The sequence below is a fragment of the Balaenoptera acutorostrata genome, chromosome 16, assembly GCF_949987535.1.
Source record: "Balaenoptera acutorostrata chromosome 16, mBalAcu1.1, whole genome shotgun sequence".
NCBI classification, from domain to species: domain Eukaryota; kingdom Metazoa; phylum Chordata; class Mammalia; order Artiodactyla; family Balaenopteridae; genus Balaenoptera; species Balaenoptera acutorostrata.
In genome coordinates this window covers 65,972,126-65,987,822 of record NC_080079.1, presented here as the reverse complement: position 1 = coordinate 65,987,822, position 15,697 = coordinate 65,972,126, and the positions used below count along the sequence as shown (strand labels likewise).

At 39.0% G+C, this 15,697-nt stretch overlaps 2 protein-coding genes across 13 annotated transcripts in view; one reads left to right on the top strand and one right to left on the bottom strand.

Moving 5' to 3' along the window:
- PBLD (phenazine biosynthesis like protein domain containing) overlaps positions 1–5,483 on the bottom strand; it is a 39,512-nt gene extending 34,029 nt beyond the window's left edge. For 2 of the 7 annotated variants that reach the window (XR_009005584.1, XM_007167797.3), the window contains exons 1-2: positions 4,074–4,208; positions 80–124 (exon numbers count right to left, since the gene is read on the bottom strand). The gene's annotated coding sequence lies outside the window, so the exon portion shown is untranslated. Of the gene's footprint in view, positions 1–79; positions 125–4,073; positions 4,305–5,157 lie in introns of those variants that run through there. The other 5 variants (XM_057530370.1, XM_057530369.1, XM_007167799.2 and 2 more) reach the window with 5 other exon arrangements.
- Positions 4,099–14,970, top strand: HNRNPH3 (heterogeneous nuclear ribonucleoprotein H3). 6 transcript variants are annotated; one of them, XM_007167804.3, is made up of 10 exons: positions 4,099–4,190; positions 9,654–9,788; positions 10,313–10,451; positions 10,965–11,149; positions 11,606–11,692; positions 11,977–12,092; positions 13,128–13,263; positions 14,006–14,101; positions 14,184–14,276; positions 14,670–14,970. In XM_007167804.3, exons 2-10 carry the CDS (start codon positions 9,677–9,679, stop codon positions 14,744–14,746), a joined length of 1,041 nt encoding a protein of 346 aa, XP_007167866.1. In that variant the 5' UTR covers positions 4,099–4,190; positions 9,654–9,676; the 3' UTR covers positions 14,747–14,970. The 6 variants fall into 6 exon arrangements, with proteins under 6 accessions (XP_007167866.1, XP_057386350.1, XP_007167862.1 ...); XM_057530367.1 differs by lacking the exon at positions 4,099–4,190 and adding an exon at positions 4,234–4,372 and having other exon boundaries at positions 10,965–11,104; XM_007167800.2 differs by lacking the exon at positions 4,099–4,190 and adding an exon at positions 4,234–4,372.
- Positions 14,971–15,697: the final 727 nt, after the last annotated feature.

The window sequence follows — 15,697 nt, the reverse complement described above, 5'->3', positions numbered from 1 at the left end:
ATATAGTAGTGTTAATTATAGCCATCATGCTATATATTACTATAGTCATCATGCTGTATATTACAACCCTAGTACTTACCTTGTAAAGTATAATTTTTTTATATATAACATTCAGAAGCAGCCACTGCAAAACATAGGGACAAGATGCAGTCAATCTGTTTGAATTATATTTCTCATTATTCCTCATTGTAAGTTAGTAAGTTCTCATTCCAGTTTTAACAACAGATGCTAGACCAAATTTACCTAGCCTGAGCCTATCTCCCTAAACTATCAGAATGTAAAAGCAAAATATACATTGATGAAGGCCCGCTGTGTATCCTAGCACATATTAGTTTCCCACTAGACACATCCACTTGGATTGTATATGGCACCTCAAAATCAGTGTACTCAACAGTCCTGTATTCTCTGTCAGTTACTATCCCCACCAACCAACCCTAAACCAAAAGTAACTCATCCTTGACTTTTTACTCATCCATCCACAGCTTCTCTAATCAATCACTAAATCCTGCTGATAATGGCTCCTAAATATCTCAAAGACATCCTCTTATATCTATCCCAGTACCACTGTTCTAGTTGAAGAGCTCATCATCTCTGCTGGGCCTTCTTTGCTAGACTGTGGTGAAAATTAGTTACTTAAAGTGCCTCCACCCCCAATATAACCATAGTTATTTGTACACTAAGAGGCACAGGTACATATATGAAGAAACATATTTTTATCTACCACTCAGAAGCTTAAAATAATGTGTGGGGGGAGAGGGGAATGGTCTGTTACTCTTAACGGTACAGTGTTTTCTAAGTTATCAATGTGCTTATAAAATATTAAAAGCAGTACAATAGTTTGATTTAAATTCCTTAAGTAGCTATCTTTTGTAGCTGCTTTCCCTGTTCTTCACAGCAATCCACTGGGACAGAAATAATGTTCAACACTTTTAATTATTTTCAAAAATTAGAGAAAGTGTGCTAGGTGCTTTTTTCCTTCTAAGTTGCAATTTTTTTACTTAGTGTATAATTATTCCAACTGGATGAGACCTTTTGGCTTCCCTAACCCCAGAATGAACACTAGGGTGACTTGAAGATACAAAAAAGTATCAAGAATGTAAACTGTAATTAAGTCTTGTCTTGAGAAATAATTTTGAATTATGATGGAGAAGACTACTGCTTTCTAAAGAGAGTAGATATATATGATATAAATCAAAGAACAAGCATTTCACAAAACCTTAGTAAGACAGATTTAGTGTTCAAAAGGCATTAACTACCTTAATTAGACACCCTCCTAGAAACTTATTTGTGGGTTTGTTACGTTTTTAGCTTATTTGATTTTCCTGTAGACAAAAACATTGTAATCCAGTTTTTATGTTATTTCAGAATGCCAGTGGGGGTAATGTGAACAACTATCTTAGCCAATTTGTAGTTAATATGCCTTCTCTCCCCCAAAAGAGTACAGTCTCTTTCAATTTCTCTTTCTTTTTTTTTCAGGCTCTGCATGGAATTTTCCTGTTCCCTTCATCCTGGTGGTATAATCAGGATCACGTGTTAGCTGTCTTGTTTTCCTCTGGGCCGTGTGGGTACTTCTATTTCCTTCTCCTTTTTCCTCTCTTCTCTCATTTTGGCCTCTAACAAGACCCTCTGCAGGGTCCCTCTGATCTCTGTACTAATAGGAAAGCACTGAAATGACGAAAAGGGAGACAAAGAGGAAAAAAAAAAAAAGCAGCTGGGAGTCCTTAGTTCTAACCATCTCTATGGAAACATTTCCACAGAGACCAATCTGGAAACAATTCAGTACAGACCACTGGAGCAATGGTGAGCCAATCTCACCAAGCCTTACAGGGCTCAACTTGCAAATGAGAATAGTTGATAGACATTTTTTTTTTTGAGAAAAGTAATAAAATAGGAAGCCAAATAAAAATTAAGTTTACCCCTATACAACGTACTTTTTTTTAAACTCAAAACTTCCTACTTGCTGTAATAATAAAAAAGCCAAAGGAATGCATGTGCTAATTTCAAGTCTTTCCCAAGCATTCACATTGGCAAACAGCAGAATGCCCAATACAAAGAAATGTGGCCAAAAAAACGAAAAAACAAAGAAAGCACTGCAGTTTGGTGGTGAAAAGTCTTAAGAATGATTTTAAGATTATGGCCCGTAACAATAAAAGTATGTGGAGAGAATGGCAAACTCATTCAGGCAGTAAACAGATTGTTTGAATTCACGCAAGGGGTAAAAGGGATTACAGAATTCCATCTACCAAGTCAGGTTGAAAGACAGAAAGGATAAAGTAGTGATGTAATTTGAATCCAGGGAAGAACTCCACCTGAAGCGGGAGCTTGGAGTCTTACTAATACAGCAATTATTAGAGAAAAAAGAAAAAAGAAATAAAGAAAGCTCCCCCGACCCCCTCACAGTGTCAGACACCAAGATATCAAGTTTCAGTCCTGTTCAAAAGTCTCCAGCCAATAAACCGTTAACTGCAGGTCTCCAGAGATGCTAACTGCAGTGTTAGTTAGAAATAACTCCAATTTGGGGACTTCCCTGGCAGTCCAGTGGTTAAGACTTCGCCTTCCAATACAGGGGGTGCGGGTTCGATCCCTGGTCAGGCAGCTAATGATCCCACGAGACTTGGGGCCAAAAATCCAAAACATAAAACAGAAACAATATTGTAACAAATTCAATACTTTAAAAATGGTCCACATCCAAAAAAAATCTTAAAAAATAGAAGTAACTTCAATTTGCCTAAAATGATGTTTGTTCCCTTAAAGGTTACTTACATCTCCAGGTAGGTACATAGTGCTTTTAAGACCCTAAGCCCCTGGAGTAAAAACCACTTGGGTTTAAATCCTAGCTTCTGCCACTAGGTGTGTGACCTTGGGCAACTTTTTACATTTCTCTAGAACTCAGGCATACCATCTGTAAAATGGGGATAATAATTATTTTTCAGGGTTATAAAGAGTCAGTGAATTGAGCACAGCACCTAGCTCAAGCAAGCTCTCAATAATTGTGAGCTATCGTTATTACACTATCCAGTTTCGTTTTTCTATCTCTTGTAAATGATGACATTGTCCCCTCCCCCTTTCTCTAAGGGTTATTTTGAGGGAGTGGTCTCAAGAAAGACAGTAGGGCATTATGACCCAGACAATTCTTACTGTCGCACACTTGTCTTACGCAGGTTTGAGGATGAATTAAAGCCACGAAATGGAAGTTTCCATTATATGACGGTAACTGACCTCCTGTCTCCACCCTACACACTGCAAACCTCATGAAGGAAAAATTATTCAAGCTTCTCCACTGCTAATAACCCTTGCGCCCCCTCATCCCACTCTCGACAGGCTTCCTAGTGCCTGTAGTACCAAGTACAAAGTCTTTGGATACTGAAGGTGTACAACTTAGGTTCGTCCACATTTGCAACCTTCGGGAACATCCGTGTACTCGAACTCATTTCCTTCTCTCCCTCGCATTTGACATACGTTCCTTCGTTTGCACTTTAACTTGCATTGATCTCGGTACCAGGACTGCCCTCCACTCTTCTTACAGAAATTAGGCTTGCTTGTTTTTGGGGTTTTGTTTTTGTTTTTCCCTAAAAGCTGTCACTAGGAACCTCGGTGGTATGCGAGCCAGCACAACCAAAAATTATTTATTAGGCGTCACTGGTTCGCTCAATTTTCAAGAATGCAAAGCACTATTCAGAAAACAACCAGAAATCGGGTGCCGCAAGCGGCTGATGGGTCACTGAGATTACAAAATGGGAGACATTAAAAGAGAGAATGAGAAAGCGAGAAGAGGAAGCGAGGAGTGATCTGCAGGAAAACTTCAATCATGAACCTCCCCCCCCCCGCCCCCAACGAGGCCCACGTTGGGGCGGCTGGGCCGGCAGTGCCAAAGCCGGGGGAAGGAGCCCCAGCCCGAGAACCCAAATCAGGGCCTGGTGGACACTCTTGTACTTTCCCAGCTGAGAAGCCCTACTATTTTTACCGCATAATGCAAACATGGTGGACAAGAAAAGCCCTCCCCGCGTTTGGCGGCCAAACCACGTGGCTCCGTTTCCACGCAGGTGACGCTGAGGTAAGGGCGGGGCCTTTACCGAACTTGCTCTTGGTGCGGCAGAGCAGCAGAGAACTTTTCCACACCCGGACGCCACGGTTCCTGCAACACAGGACCACTATTTGCCTCTTCACATCCTACCCGAGAGAGCAGAAAGGTGACCTCTGAGGATCTGATAGTTTTATGGGAAGCAAAAAGGTGGAGTTCGCAGCCTCTTTCTTTAACTGGACTAGCTCCGAGATCCTCTCCACCTCTCCCCCCAACAACCGGGCTTTTCACCAACGCGCAAGCGCACTTCCTGCCGTCCGCGCCAAGGCTGGGCCGACTCTCTTGTCTCGCGTGAGTGGGGCGGCCGGTCTTCCTTGCTCTCGCTCCACCCCCTCCTCCTCGCTCGCTCTCTCCCATCCCCCCAAGCCAGTCGCTCTGCTGCGCAGCTCCCTTAGCGGTTGCCGCCGCCGGAGACGGTTGGAAGAACCGTTGTGGGAGCGCTGCACGAGGCGGGCGACTTCTCCCTGCTCACGACCGGACCTCGCGAGCACCGGAGTCGGGGCTACTTCGCCCGACAGGGTATCTGAAGTAAAAGGGGGTAGGTTGGGCTGGTGGTTTCGAGAGCGGAGTCGGGAGAAGGACGAAAGAGCGACTGGGAGGGGGTGGGGCTGCGGGGGGGAAGTGTGGAGGTCGCCGCTCGGGGGCGGCCAGGCTGCGCCTCCCAGGCGATCTCCCACTTCAAGGAGGGCGGCCTGCCGGGGGGAGGATTTACTCAGGTGGAATTCAGTGAACGAAACCGAGCCTCGAAGTGGGGGTCATCCAGCACTTCCTCTCCTTTCCCTGCTGGTTTGGCCTCCGCCATTTTGGGTACGGCGGCGCGGCCACCTCAGCTTCCCGCCCTTATCCTCTCTTTCTGTTTTTTGCCCCTCAGCTTCCGAAAACTGATTTAGAAGTCCGGGGGATGGTTAAAGGTCCGTGGAAGGGATGAGGGTGGGGAAGGAAGCGAGCAGGGAAAGGCCGGGCACTTGGGTGGCGGGAGGATCTGGGCCGTCGGGCGCCCTCCCGATGGAAATGGCGCCAGATGGGCCTGGCCTCCCACCGCGGCCTCCCTTCCTCCGCAGTCTCGGCTGGGCTACCTGGGCCGGCGGGACTGCGAGTGACTTCTGACGCAGATTCCCAAGATGAGAGAGGCTGGAGCTGGGGGAGGAAAGCCAATGGCGACGAAGGCGCTCAACTCCCAAATCCAGGACAAAGGAGCCAGACGGCCTCCTTTGTAATTCCGCCGCCCGGTGGCGAAGGTTTTTAAGCCAGGCTTGGCTGCCGGGCGGGGAGTGGGGGAAGGGGCGTACTCTCCCTAGCTCTTTGGTCTCTAGGGCAGCTAGATAAATGAAAAGTCTCCGGGGCGGAATAAAGGACGCTTAGCCGGCCCTTATAGTCCAGATTTGGAACTTCGAAAAGAGTACGTACTCATTTTCCAAAGGGTTTTTTTTTCCACGCTTCTCTTAAACGTCGAAAGACTTTGTGGGTAATTGTTTTGTAAGCAGAAAAGCGGGTGACTTACCAGATAGGAATGTGAAATGGACTTATTTCAAATAGGTCGTCTGGATCCAGTGAACTGTGGAACTAGGCTTTTGGAACCTGTGGGCGGGGGTGGGATGGTTTAGCAATGGTTTTGTGTAGTTTGGCAAATATTGATTGGGTTAGAACTTAAGTAGGAGTTTTATTTTGGGGAAACGGTTGTTAAAACACAACCAGTGATGGCAAAACTGTGTGTATAGGAATTATTAAATCTCCAAGGGTTGGATTTTGTGCAGAGATTGTTTGGGCATTAAGGCTGTAGAAGTAAGATTCTTCAAAATACAGTTAGGGTTTATTTTCTTTTGGTAGCTAAGCATGTTTTCTATTTGGTGTAGGACTGTAGTAACGTTTTGACCAAGAAAATAAGCCTGCTCCAACAGAAAGACAAACTTCAAGTTCAGTCATGTGATGCTGTGATGATTTTCGGTCCTTGGAACAGTCGGAGAACTGGTTCTGTAATTTTCGCTGAAGACCGTACAAAAGGGACAGGCAGCCTATTTTTCCAGCTTTAAAAACAAAAAACTCTTCCTGTTGGTGAAGATGTTTTATGATTCTTGTGGACTTTGAAAAGACAGCCCAGAGTTTCCTATACTAGTTTCCTAGTATGTGATGTAACAGTTTTCCTGATTGGATTACTCTAGAAATCTTTTTTTTCTGCCCTCTTTTTCATCTGCATCATAATCTGGAAATGCATCTAATTGCCTTTATATTTTTAATAACTGTGTTCTTCTGGTGTTCTTGGCTGAGCTGCAGTGGCTGGTAACATTGTTCTAGAGAAGAACTTGATCATTTTAGAGACCTCACCACCTTTAGGTACTAGAGGTGTCTCTAATTTTGTTTTTATTTAAAATTAATGATGGGACTTCCCTGGCGGTCCAGTGGTTAAGACGCCGCGCTCCCAATGCAGGGGGCACGGGTTCCATCTCTGGTCGGGGAACTAAGATCCCACATGCCTCACGGTGCGGCCAAAAAAATAAAAAATTCAATTAAGGAGCAAGCACAGTGAAAGGGAAATGATGTAAAATTACCTGTTAAGAATTTCATCACCACTTATTGACCAAATTTTGAAGTTCCTTCTCATTTTTTAGCAGCAGTGGACTACCATTTAGAAAGTTATTAATGCATCAAACCCTTACTGTATGTATTATACTTCGGAAAATAGTATATGCCTCTGCGTTATAAAGGAATTTTATCTCTTTTGGCCTCTGTTAGATGCTTTTTCTTAACAGCTTTGGGATACAGTTCCCATATCATAGACTTCACCCATTTAAAATCACACAACATGTGGTCTTTTGTGACTGGCTTTTTTCACTTAGCATAATGTTTAGGAGATTATATTTAAAATCTCATATAGAACTGACTAAAGTTATTTTAGTATTTCAACTGCTGGTATTTTAATTGGTGCTAACACTAGGAATTCTTTAAAAAGCATTCTGATTAGCCATGACACTGTTGTAAAGAAAGGTTGAGGTGGATTATCCTGAATAATTAGGGAATGCCATTTAGGTAGTTGCCGAGACAGCTTTATTAAGGTATTAGAGCAGATTGTCTTTTTTTATGTGTTTAGAGTTCGTCTTGGTTTTGTTTTATAAATAGAATTCTAGGTTCAAATTTTGAGTTTTGAAGAGATAATAGAGTATGGCTTTCTTTATTGTGTACTCTTCATACACACGGGGTGGAGAGTCACCCTATAAAATACTTTGTTTTCCGAATCTGCTTAATTTATCCTGATTTAAAATTGTGTTAACAGCTTGGTATTTTTTTTCTAGGCTATGTTTGTTGTTTTTATATAGGTCTCATTGATATAGGCTGATCCAAAAATCAGAACTAGTTTGCTTGCCTAGTATTTCTTGGAAAGTGCTAATACGATTTATAGTAAAGATAAGTCAGTTTCTGTCTTTTTTTTTGGTATTTGTTCCTGAAACAGTACCTTTACATTGAAAAAAAGTAATGTTCTAAATGAAATAAAGCCACCACATCTACGGTCTTTTCAAAACAGATTAGATTGGCTTTGCAAAGTTCTTAAGTTTTTCATGAGGAAGTTAACATTTGAGGTTAGAGCCTCCCTATTTTTTTCCTATTCTGTTCTTAAATTCCCCTTTGTAGAAAACAGTTTTTAGGTTGCTGCCTGTTTTTGTTAAGAAAATGATAAAGATCTCCAAAATGTCTCAACTTTTTTCTCAAAGCCTACTTTCAGGGTGACTCTAGAACTATTTTTTTAATTGTCTAGCTAATCACATGTTCTAGTAAACATTTCCAAAGATCCCTTTTTTCCCTCTCTCTCTCTGCCTTGGACAGTGCCTAATGACACTTGAAAACTTAAGCCTTTGTTGACTTTGAAAAAGACTTGTAACAGTCCTTATTTCCTTTCAAGATTGAGGATGGTTTCCTCTCCTTTAAGGTTATTTTGTTTGTGGGTTATTTCATTAGTTTTATAGGGCCCCTTAAAATCCAATAACAATGGCCACCATTGAATGATTGCCATGTTGCAGACCAAGCACAGATTCCTTAACAGTCCAGTGAGGTATAAGTAACCACTGCTGCACTTTACAGTTAAAAATGCAGAGGTTAAGTAGTTTGCTTAAATTAAGTAGCAAGTGAGTGGCAGACTAGGGATTCAAACCCAGGGTTTCCTTTCTCTTAAAAGTTCTTCCCAGTTATTTGTGTGCATAAGAATTAGTTGTAATGTCAGATAAAAATTTGTATTCCTATTTTGAACATCTGTGTCTAGAGTGGCACTTAGGATGGCGTTTAAAAAAAACAGCGAACCAAGTACCAAATGTGATTCATGTGATTCGTATGCCAGAGGTATTTGCTTAATAACCACATTTGGATAATTTCTACGTTAGCTTATTTTAAATGCGTGGATTCTAGGGAAAAAATTTTACTCTTTTGAGATGCTACCCTTAACAGTTGCACTGATAATTAGATTGTGTGAAATTAAATATTAGTGAATACTGTTTATATGAAATATCCTCAAGCTTAAAGGAATCAAGTGAACAAATTGTTTTGTTTACAGGGGAGGAGGTGGTGAGGGAAAGGTTTGAAATATTCAGGTGAGTAGGATTCCTACAGCTGCATAGTGAAATTTATAAGAGCTGGTAAGTTTCTGCAGCTGAAGGACTTCTGCATTAACCTCTTTAAAATGTTTGGGAATTTTAAAAGAAAGGGTGATTGTCTCTTGGGAAGGGAATTTGGTGGATGGGTTCTTTTCGGGGGGGGGAAGGAGGGTGTCTCGTACCGTTTTTAATACTTTTTGAATGTGATTGCATTACTTTTTTAAAAGTTCTGTTTAAAGTAGTGAGTAAACTGGTTTTTAATATTATTATCTTCAATAATTTCCAAACAGGTGGCTTCAAAAAACTGTTTGAAAGCTATTCACTTTTGAGTGCCCTTTTATCTCAATTTTTAAACTCAGCCTAATTAACTCAGTAATTGTAAAACTTGCTTTTGGGGAGTGTTTAAATCAGGTTTAAACACAGATAGGAATTTTTCCCCCTTCGAAAACAATTTGGTGTGTTCAGAATTATAGTGCATCTATTAAGTTGAGACTTTTAATACCATTTTTCCAGCATCAAAGGAGAATATTCTTTGTACTTGTGACTTAGGCTCTTACTGTGAATGAATGATGGTACTATGTACAACTTTTGGGTGATTAAGTTTTAAAGAATTTGCATAACTATTCAAGTGAATAATAAAACCTGGAAGGTTTGAGATATGAGGAAGAGGCTAGAGTTGACACTAAGATGACAGGGTGAAGAAATAGAGTTTGAAGACTGATGGTGGAATTATGTAAGTTTTCTTAAAATTGGTTAATATATAATATTTGATCCTTAGAAATTCAGTACTTTGGGAGGGGGGGGGTCAGGTTTCACTGCCTTTTCCGTCTTTTGCCTACCCCCTAATAGAAAGGTGTTGTACCATTGTATTGTGACGCTGTCACTGAACCATAGTTAACATTTCCTGTTGTGCACCACTGAGAGGTGTTTCTTCAGTACCTCTGGCAAGAGTGTATTTTGATTGACTGCTTTATGTGCTTGTTTATTTTTTATAGCATTTAAATCAAACGGTATTGAGATGGATTGGGTTATGAAACATAATGGTCCAAATGACGCTAGTGATGGGACAGTACGACTTCGTGGACTGCCATTTGGTTGCAGCAAAGAGGAAATAGTTCAGTTCTTTCAAGGTACCTCTAGTATTAGTCAAAGTTTAGTAGTATTTTAATTTTATATTTGTTACTCAGTTTTTAATTTGTAAAACCCATTTGTTTGGGGGACTTTTTGATTTGAGTATATCTGGGTTAATGTATTCAGTTATGAAATGTGCTCCAGTTAATATTCAATACAGAATGTGTAAAAATATATAAAACCTAACTAATACACAATAAACTTAATTGAGAGTAATTATATGTGATGAAATGAATCATGAATTAGCATATGGAGCATAGTTAAGTGATTTTTTTTTTCCATGTAATATTAGGTGGGCTTATAGAGTGTGTGTGTAATTTTAAAAGACATTGGTCGCAGAAAAATTTTTATGTAATCCAATAATATTTGAAAAAAATCTTCCTTTTATATTATGGGGTGATGGGAAAACTAAGCTTTTTTGTTTTGTTTTGTTTAGACTTGTTTTAAATATTTGATTCAGATGGGAATGTTTCAGCCTTTAACACTGTTCCCCTTGATGGGGTTATTTGTCCTTGGGTTAAAGGGTTGGAAATCGTGCCAAATGGGATAACATTGACGATGGACTACCAGGGGAGAAGCACAGGGGAGGCCTTCGTGCAGTTTGCTTCAAAGGAGATAGCAGAAAATGCTCTGGGGAAACACAAGGAAAGAATAGGGCACAGGTGGGGATGGAGAGTTTGGGATGGTGTTAAATTTTTATTTTTGGGGGTTGTGGGTCACTATTGCTTAAATGGGGGGGTAACAGTAACATTTTTCTGGGGTAGTTTAAAAGAATTGATAATTATCTAAATTTAACTTGGAAACTACAGATATGGGTGGGGAATTAATGCTATAATAGTTTGCTTAAATTAAAATTAGATTGTTTCCATTTTTTTGTAGGATGTTGTTGATAAATGCTTTTGTATAATCACCTGTTTTCTCTAAACACCTATTACATACTAAAGGAAACAAGCTTAAAATTATATTTTGTGAATTGTTTTCAAATGATTTGTATGTAAAACTTAAATATTAATTATTTAAGTTTGTAGGTGTAAAAAATGTTAACTTTTGGTGTATTTAGGCAATTTAAATTGGGTTATATCTAGATGTAGAAAAACTTACTGCATTTTGCCCAATATTTTATTTACTCTAGTACGTTTATGCTGAAACCTGTACCTTAAACCATTTTCAAATAGGTATATTGAGATCTTCAGAAGTAGCAGGAGTGAAATCAAAGGATTTTATGATCCACCAAGAAGATTGCTGGGCCAGCGACCGGGACCATATGATAGACCAATAGGAGGAAGAGGGGGTTATTATGGAGCTGGGCGTGGAAGTATGTATGACAGAATGCGACGAGGAGGTGATGGATATGATGGTGGTATGTGTATCTAATGAACAAAGGTTCTGTTGTCATTTTCTTAATGTTCCTGACACTTTGTCAAGAAATACAGAAATGGCAGTAATTCAGTACCTACTAGGTTTTAAAACCTGTTCATGAAAAGATGGATTCCCATGGCCAGCTATGGGACTTGATTGATGCACATATTGGCACCTGGTTTACTTACACAAAAATTTTTAAAAGATTGTTACGTTTTGAAATTTTCTGTTTGGCATCAGGGTGAAAATTAATTTTGATGTCTAAATGTATCCTTTTCATATTTTTAATTTCCACCAAGTGTTAACTGCTTTTTTCATATGCACTAAGTTGGAAGTTGCAAACTTTGTGGGAGGGCAGAGTTGCCAGACTGCTTGCCACAGAACATGCTTTTGTAAACTGGATTATAAAATTTGTCTCTTCAAAGCTTATTCATGTATTTCTCCTTAAATTACACAGGTTATGGAGGTTTTGATGACTATGGTGGCTATAATAATTATGGCTATGGAAATGATGGCTTTGATGACAGAATGAGAGATGGAAGAGGTAAAATAATTAAAGACATAGCCATTTTTAGGTGAATTTCAGTATTTGCTTTACATGCACTTAGTGGTAATATAGGTGACTTGTATACAAAAGTCAACTCAGGCATATTTCAGTGCATTCCTGCATAGGGCTTTATACAGATGTATACTTACAGGAAAATTCTCCATTTGATATTTAGAACAACTATAAGTATTAAGATTTCTTGGGATTGTCAAAAAAAAAGGGTGTAAATAGGAAAAGGTGTGTATAGGGAAGAAATAATCTTCGGAAATTTTATTCTCTAGGTATGGGAGGACATGGCTATGGTGGAGCTGGTGATGCAAGCTCAGGTTTTCATGGTGGTCATTTTGTACATATGAGGGGATTACCTTTCCGTGCAACTGAAAATGACATTGCTAATGTGAGTAATTTTAGTAATTTATTAGTGACTTTGTGCATAATCATAGTCTAAATTTTGAAAATTCTTTAATGTACTCATCTTTGTCTTTTTAGTTTTAATGTCAAAAAACCCTTTAATATGAAAATACATATGTCCTTATCTTCACTAGTTGATGAATATGTGTCCGTTGTGTGCCAGCCTACATAGGATTCAAGCAAGTTAAAAGCTACATTTATAAAGTCCAGTTAATAATTTTGTGAAAGACTGACGAGCAGAGAGGTGATGACTGGAAGATTATTTCCTTGTTGTGTCAAGTTTTGAAAGTGTTGTAAATATGTGACAAGTCAGTAAGTTTTAGTGGTGTGGTTTGGCTTTCTAGGCTTATGTGGTGATCAGAAATTGAACTGAAAATAATGGTAGTAGATGCTGCTATTACTGATTTGAAACTGGTTTGTTTCACATTGGTTAGAGAATCAGCAAATTTCAGTCCGTGGGGCCAAGTCAGTCACTGAGTAGTTGTGATAGAGACCCAGTGGCCTACAAAGCTGAGGGTATTTATTTATCAACTAGCACTTAAAGAAAAATTTTGCTGTTGATCTCACTGGGAACCAATTGGACCAAGTTCCAGGTGCCTTTGGGGGTCACTTAAATCTGGTTAACTTGTGATTAGAACTAAATGATATATTTTGGGAGCTCTGCATATACAGTGGGTAGGTTTATCAAACTCCATTGTTCTGAGTCATTTAACACCCAATTTCTCTGCATATGTCAGTCCCGGGTGACTTTTTTCAAACAGTTTTGAAATACCTTTCTTGGGAGTGGGCCAGGGGAGCTTACTCTTCTCCCTCTCAGTATAGTAAGGAAAATATGGCTTTTTCATTTGTTTAAGGTAAACTGTTCTCTAGCTTAGAAATGTTTTTTAAATTTAATATATCCCCTGGCTTACTTTAAAAGAGATCTCTTCTTTGCATTTGTTTTAATATACTTAAAACCAAAGTGTGTGGTAATTGGCTTTCAGTAATCTAAATAGAAAAGTAAAATAAGTGTTTTCTTTAGTTTTTCTCACCACTAAATCCAATCCGAGTGCATATTGATATTGGAGCTGATGGCAGAGCAACAGGAGAAGCAGATGTAGAGTTTGTGACACATGAAGATGCAGTAGCTGCCATGTCTAAAGATAAGAATAACATGCGTAAGTGGTATAACTTTCTCATTTGTAATTTCTCAAATGTAAGAGGTTCTGGGATCTGTAGGTAACTCTTAGTAGTCTGGGGCCTGAAACCTGAAACCTTGTGGCCTCTAATAAGTTCAGACTTCAGTGGCTTTCTAGGGGGCTTTCTATTGAAGTTTACTCAGACTCTTAATACTTGACAGATTATTAGAATTTAAGTTACTAAAGAGAAGAAAATTCGTATGTTTTTTGTACTTGCCTGAGTTTCTATGCCGTTTGCAAATTCTGTTTCTTAACGTATTTGTTGATAACTTGGGTAAGTTATTCCTGCATGTCATCAAATCTGTTTTTAAGCCATTAAATTTAAACTCCACTAGTGATTCCCAAATCTGGCCACACATCAGTCACTTGATACTTAATAAGTTGTTCCAGACCCTACCCTCAGGCTACCCTCAACATTCTAATTCAATACTATGAATGGGCCTGGAATATATTTTTAAGAGGTATACCATCAGGTTCTAAAATAATGTCAGCCCTTTTATAGATAAGGAAACTGAGGCATCAAACACTTGTTACTTGTTCTAGCTTGAATAGTTTGAACAAAACTTAGATTTTAGTCCTATCTGGCCTTCACTTTGTCACTCCACTAGGAATTTGCAAGCATACTTTTTCAAGTTAATATTGCCAGTCAACCTTTTCACACTTCTGCTGATAAATTTGATCCATCATTCCTTTCTCCCATATTACTTTTTTTCCCCTAAAGAACATCGATACATTGAACTCTTCTTGAATTCAACTCCTGGAGGCGGCTCTGGAATGGGAGGTTCTGGAATGGGAGCCTATGGCAGAGATGGAATGGGTATGTAAAGTTTTTAAAATAAGCTGACTTAGACACTTAGCAATCAGTCTCAAACTTTTCTTCTTTTTTTTTTTTCTTAAAGATAATCAGGGAGGCTATGGATCTGTTGGAAGAATGGGAATGGGGAACAATTACAGTGGAGGATACGGTACTCCTGATGGCCTGGGTGGTTATGGTAAGTGTCTAGTTACTCTGATTCAGTTTGTGTTAGTCCCCTTATGTGGTGCAGAGTTAAAGTTCATTTTATTGTTCTTTTTTTTAAAAAAAATACATATTTACTTATTTGGTTACGCTGGGCTTTATTAGTTGCAGCAGGCGGGCTCCTTAGTTGTGGTTCACCGGCTCCTTAATTGCAGCATGCATGTGGGATCTAGTTCCCTGACCAGGGATTGAACCTGGGCCCCCTCTATTGGGAGCGTGGAGTTTTACTATGCCACCAGTGAAGTCCCTTTTTGTTTTGTTTTGTTTTTTAATTGGAGTATAGTTGATTTACAATGTTGTATATATTTTCAATATCTTATGCATTTATATCTTCTAAACGGTTCTTAATGTCTTTTTTTTTCCTAAGGCCGTGGTGGTGGAGGCAGTGGCGGTTACTATGGGCAAGGTGGCATGAGTGGAGGTGGATGGCGTGGGATGTACTGAAGCATAACCACCGATACAGAAGTCCTGACAACAGCATCTGGTCTACTAGACTTTCTTACAGATTTAATTTCTTTTGTATTTTAAGAACTTTATAATGACTGAAGGAATGTGTTTTCAAACTATTATTTGGTAAAGCAACAGATTGTGATGGGAAAATCTGTTTTCTGTAGGTTTTATTTGTTGCATACTTTGACTTAAAAAAATAAATTTTTATATTCAAACCACTGATGTTGATACTTTTTATATACTAGCTACTCCTGAGGATGTGCTGCTTTCATAAGATTTGGGTTGATGTATTTTACTATAGCTCTACAAGAAGTAGTTTAGTGTAATCTTAGAGGACAGTGGTTCACCTCTGCATAAACTACAAGTCTTAATAAGCAGACATCTAGAATAGAGCTTGGAAAATAATTAGTGTAACTCTTTAATAATTTCTCCTTGACAATACTGTAAATATAAAACCTTAAAGATGAGTTTAGATGGCTTCAGGAGTATAAATTCAGCTAATTCTATATTATTCTTTTTCAAAAGTCATTTATCAGGCATAGCTCTGAAATGTTAATGATCTAAGAGGTATCTGGATATATGAATATTCATAACTGTGTTACCTGCAGATGGGAGTGTTGAAAGTTTAAATTCTAGCCCTAGATTTTAGAATAAATCCCCTCAGCACTTGACTGACGTACCAAAAAAATGTTTCCCAAAAGTGATAGTTGTAAGTTCTCAAAATGTCTTAGACTAAGTTAAGGTTCTCAGTGACATGAGAATTCAGTGCAAGTACAAAGATATTTACCATGGAGTATAATTAATTCTCACAGATGTATTTTCAGTTTCCAGCCCGGTAGTTAAAGCATATGGTTTTTTAATAACTGTATAGATGACTACTTTAAAAAAAAATGTAAGACACAAGTCCATGTCTTGAGAGTCTTGCGATTGGATTTTGCATCTGAT

Excerpts from the sequence above, each read along its gene's own strand:
- HNRNPH3 (XM_007167804.3), top strand. The coding sequence starts at position 9,677 with ATGGATTGGGTTATGAAACATAATGGTCCAAATGACGCTAGTGATGGG. Across the intron at positions 10,452-10,964 it reads AAGGAAAGAATAGGGCACAG|GTATATTGAGATCTTCAGAA; the intron begins GTGGGGATGGAG and ends ATTTTCAAATAG. Across the intron at positions 11,693-11,976 it reads CAGAATGAGAGATGGAAGAG|GTATGGGAGGACATGGCTAT; the intron begins GTAAAATAATTA and ends TTTATTCTCTAG.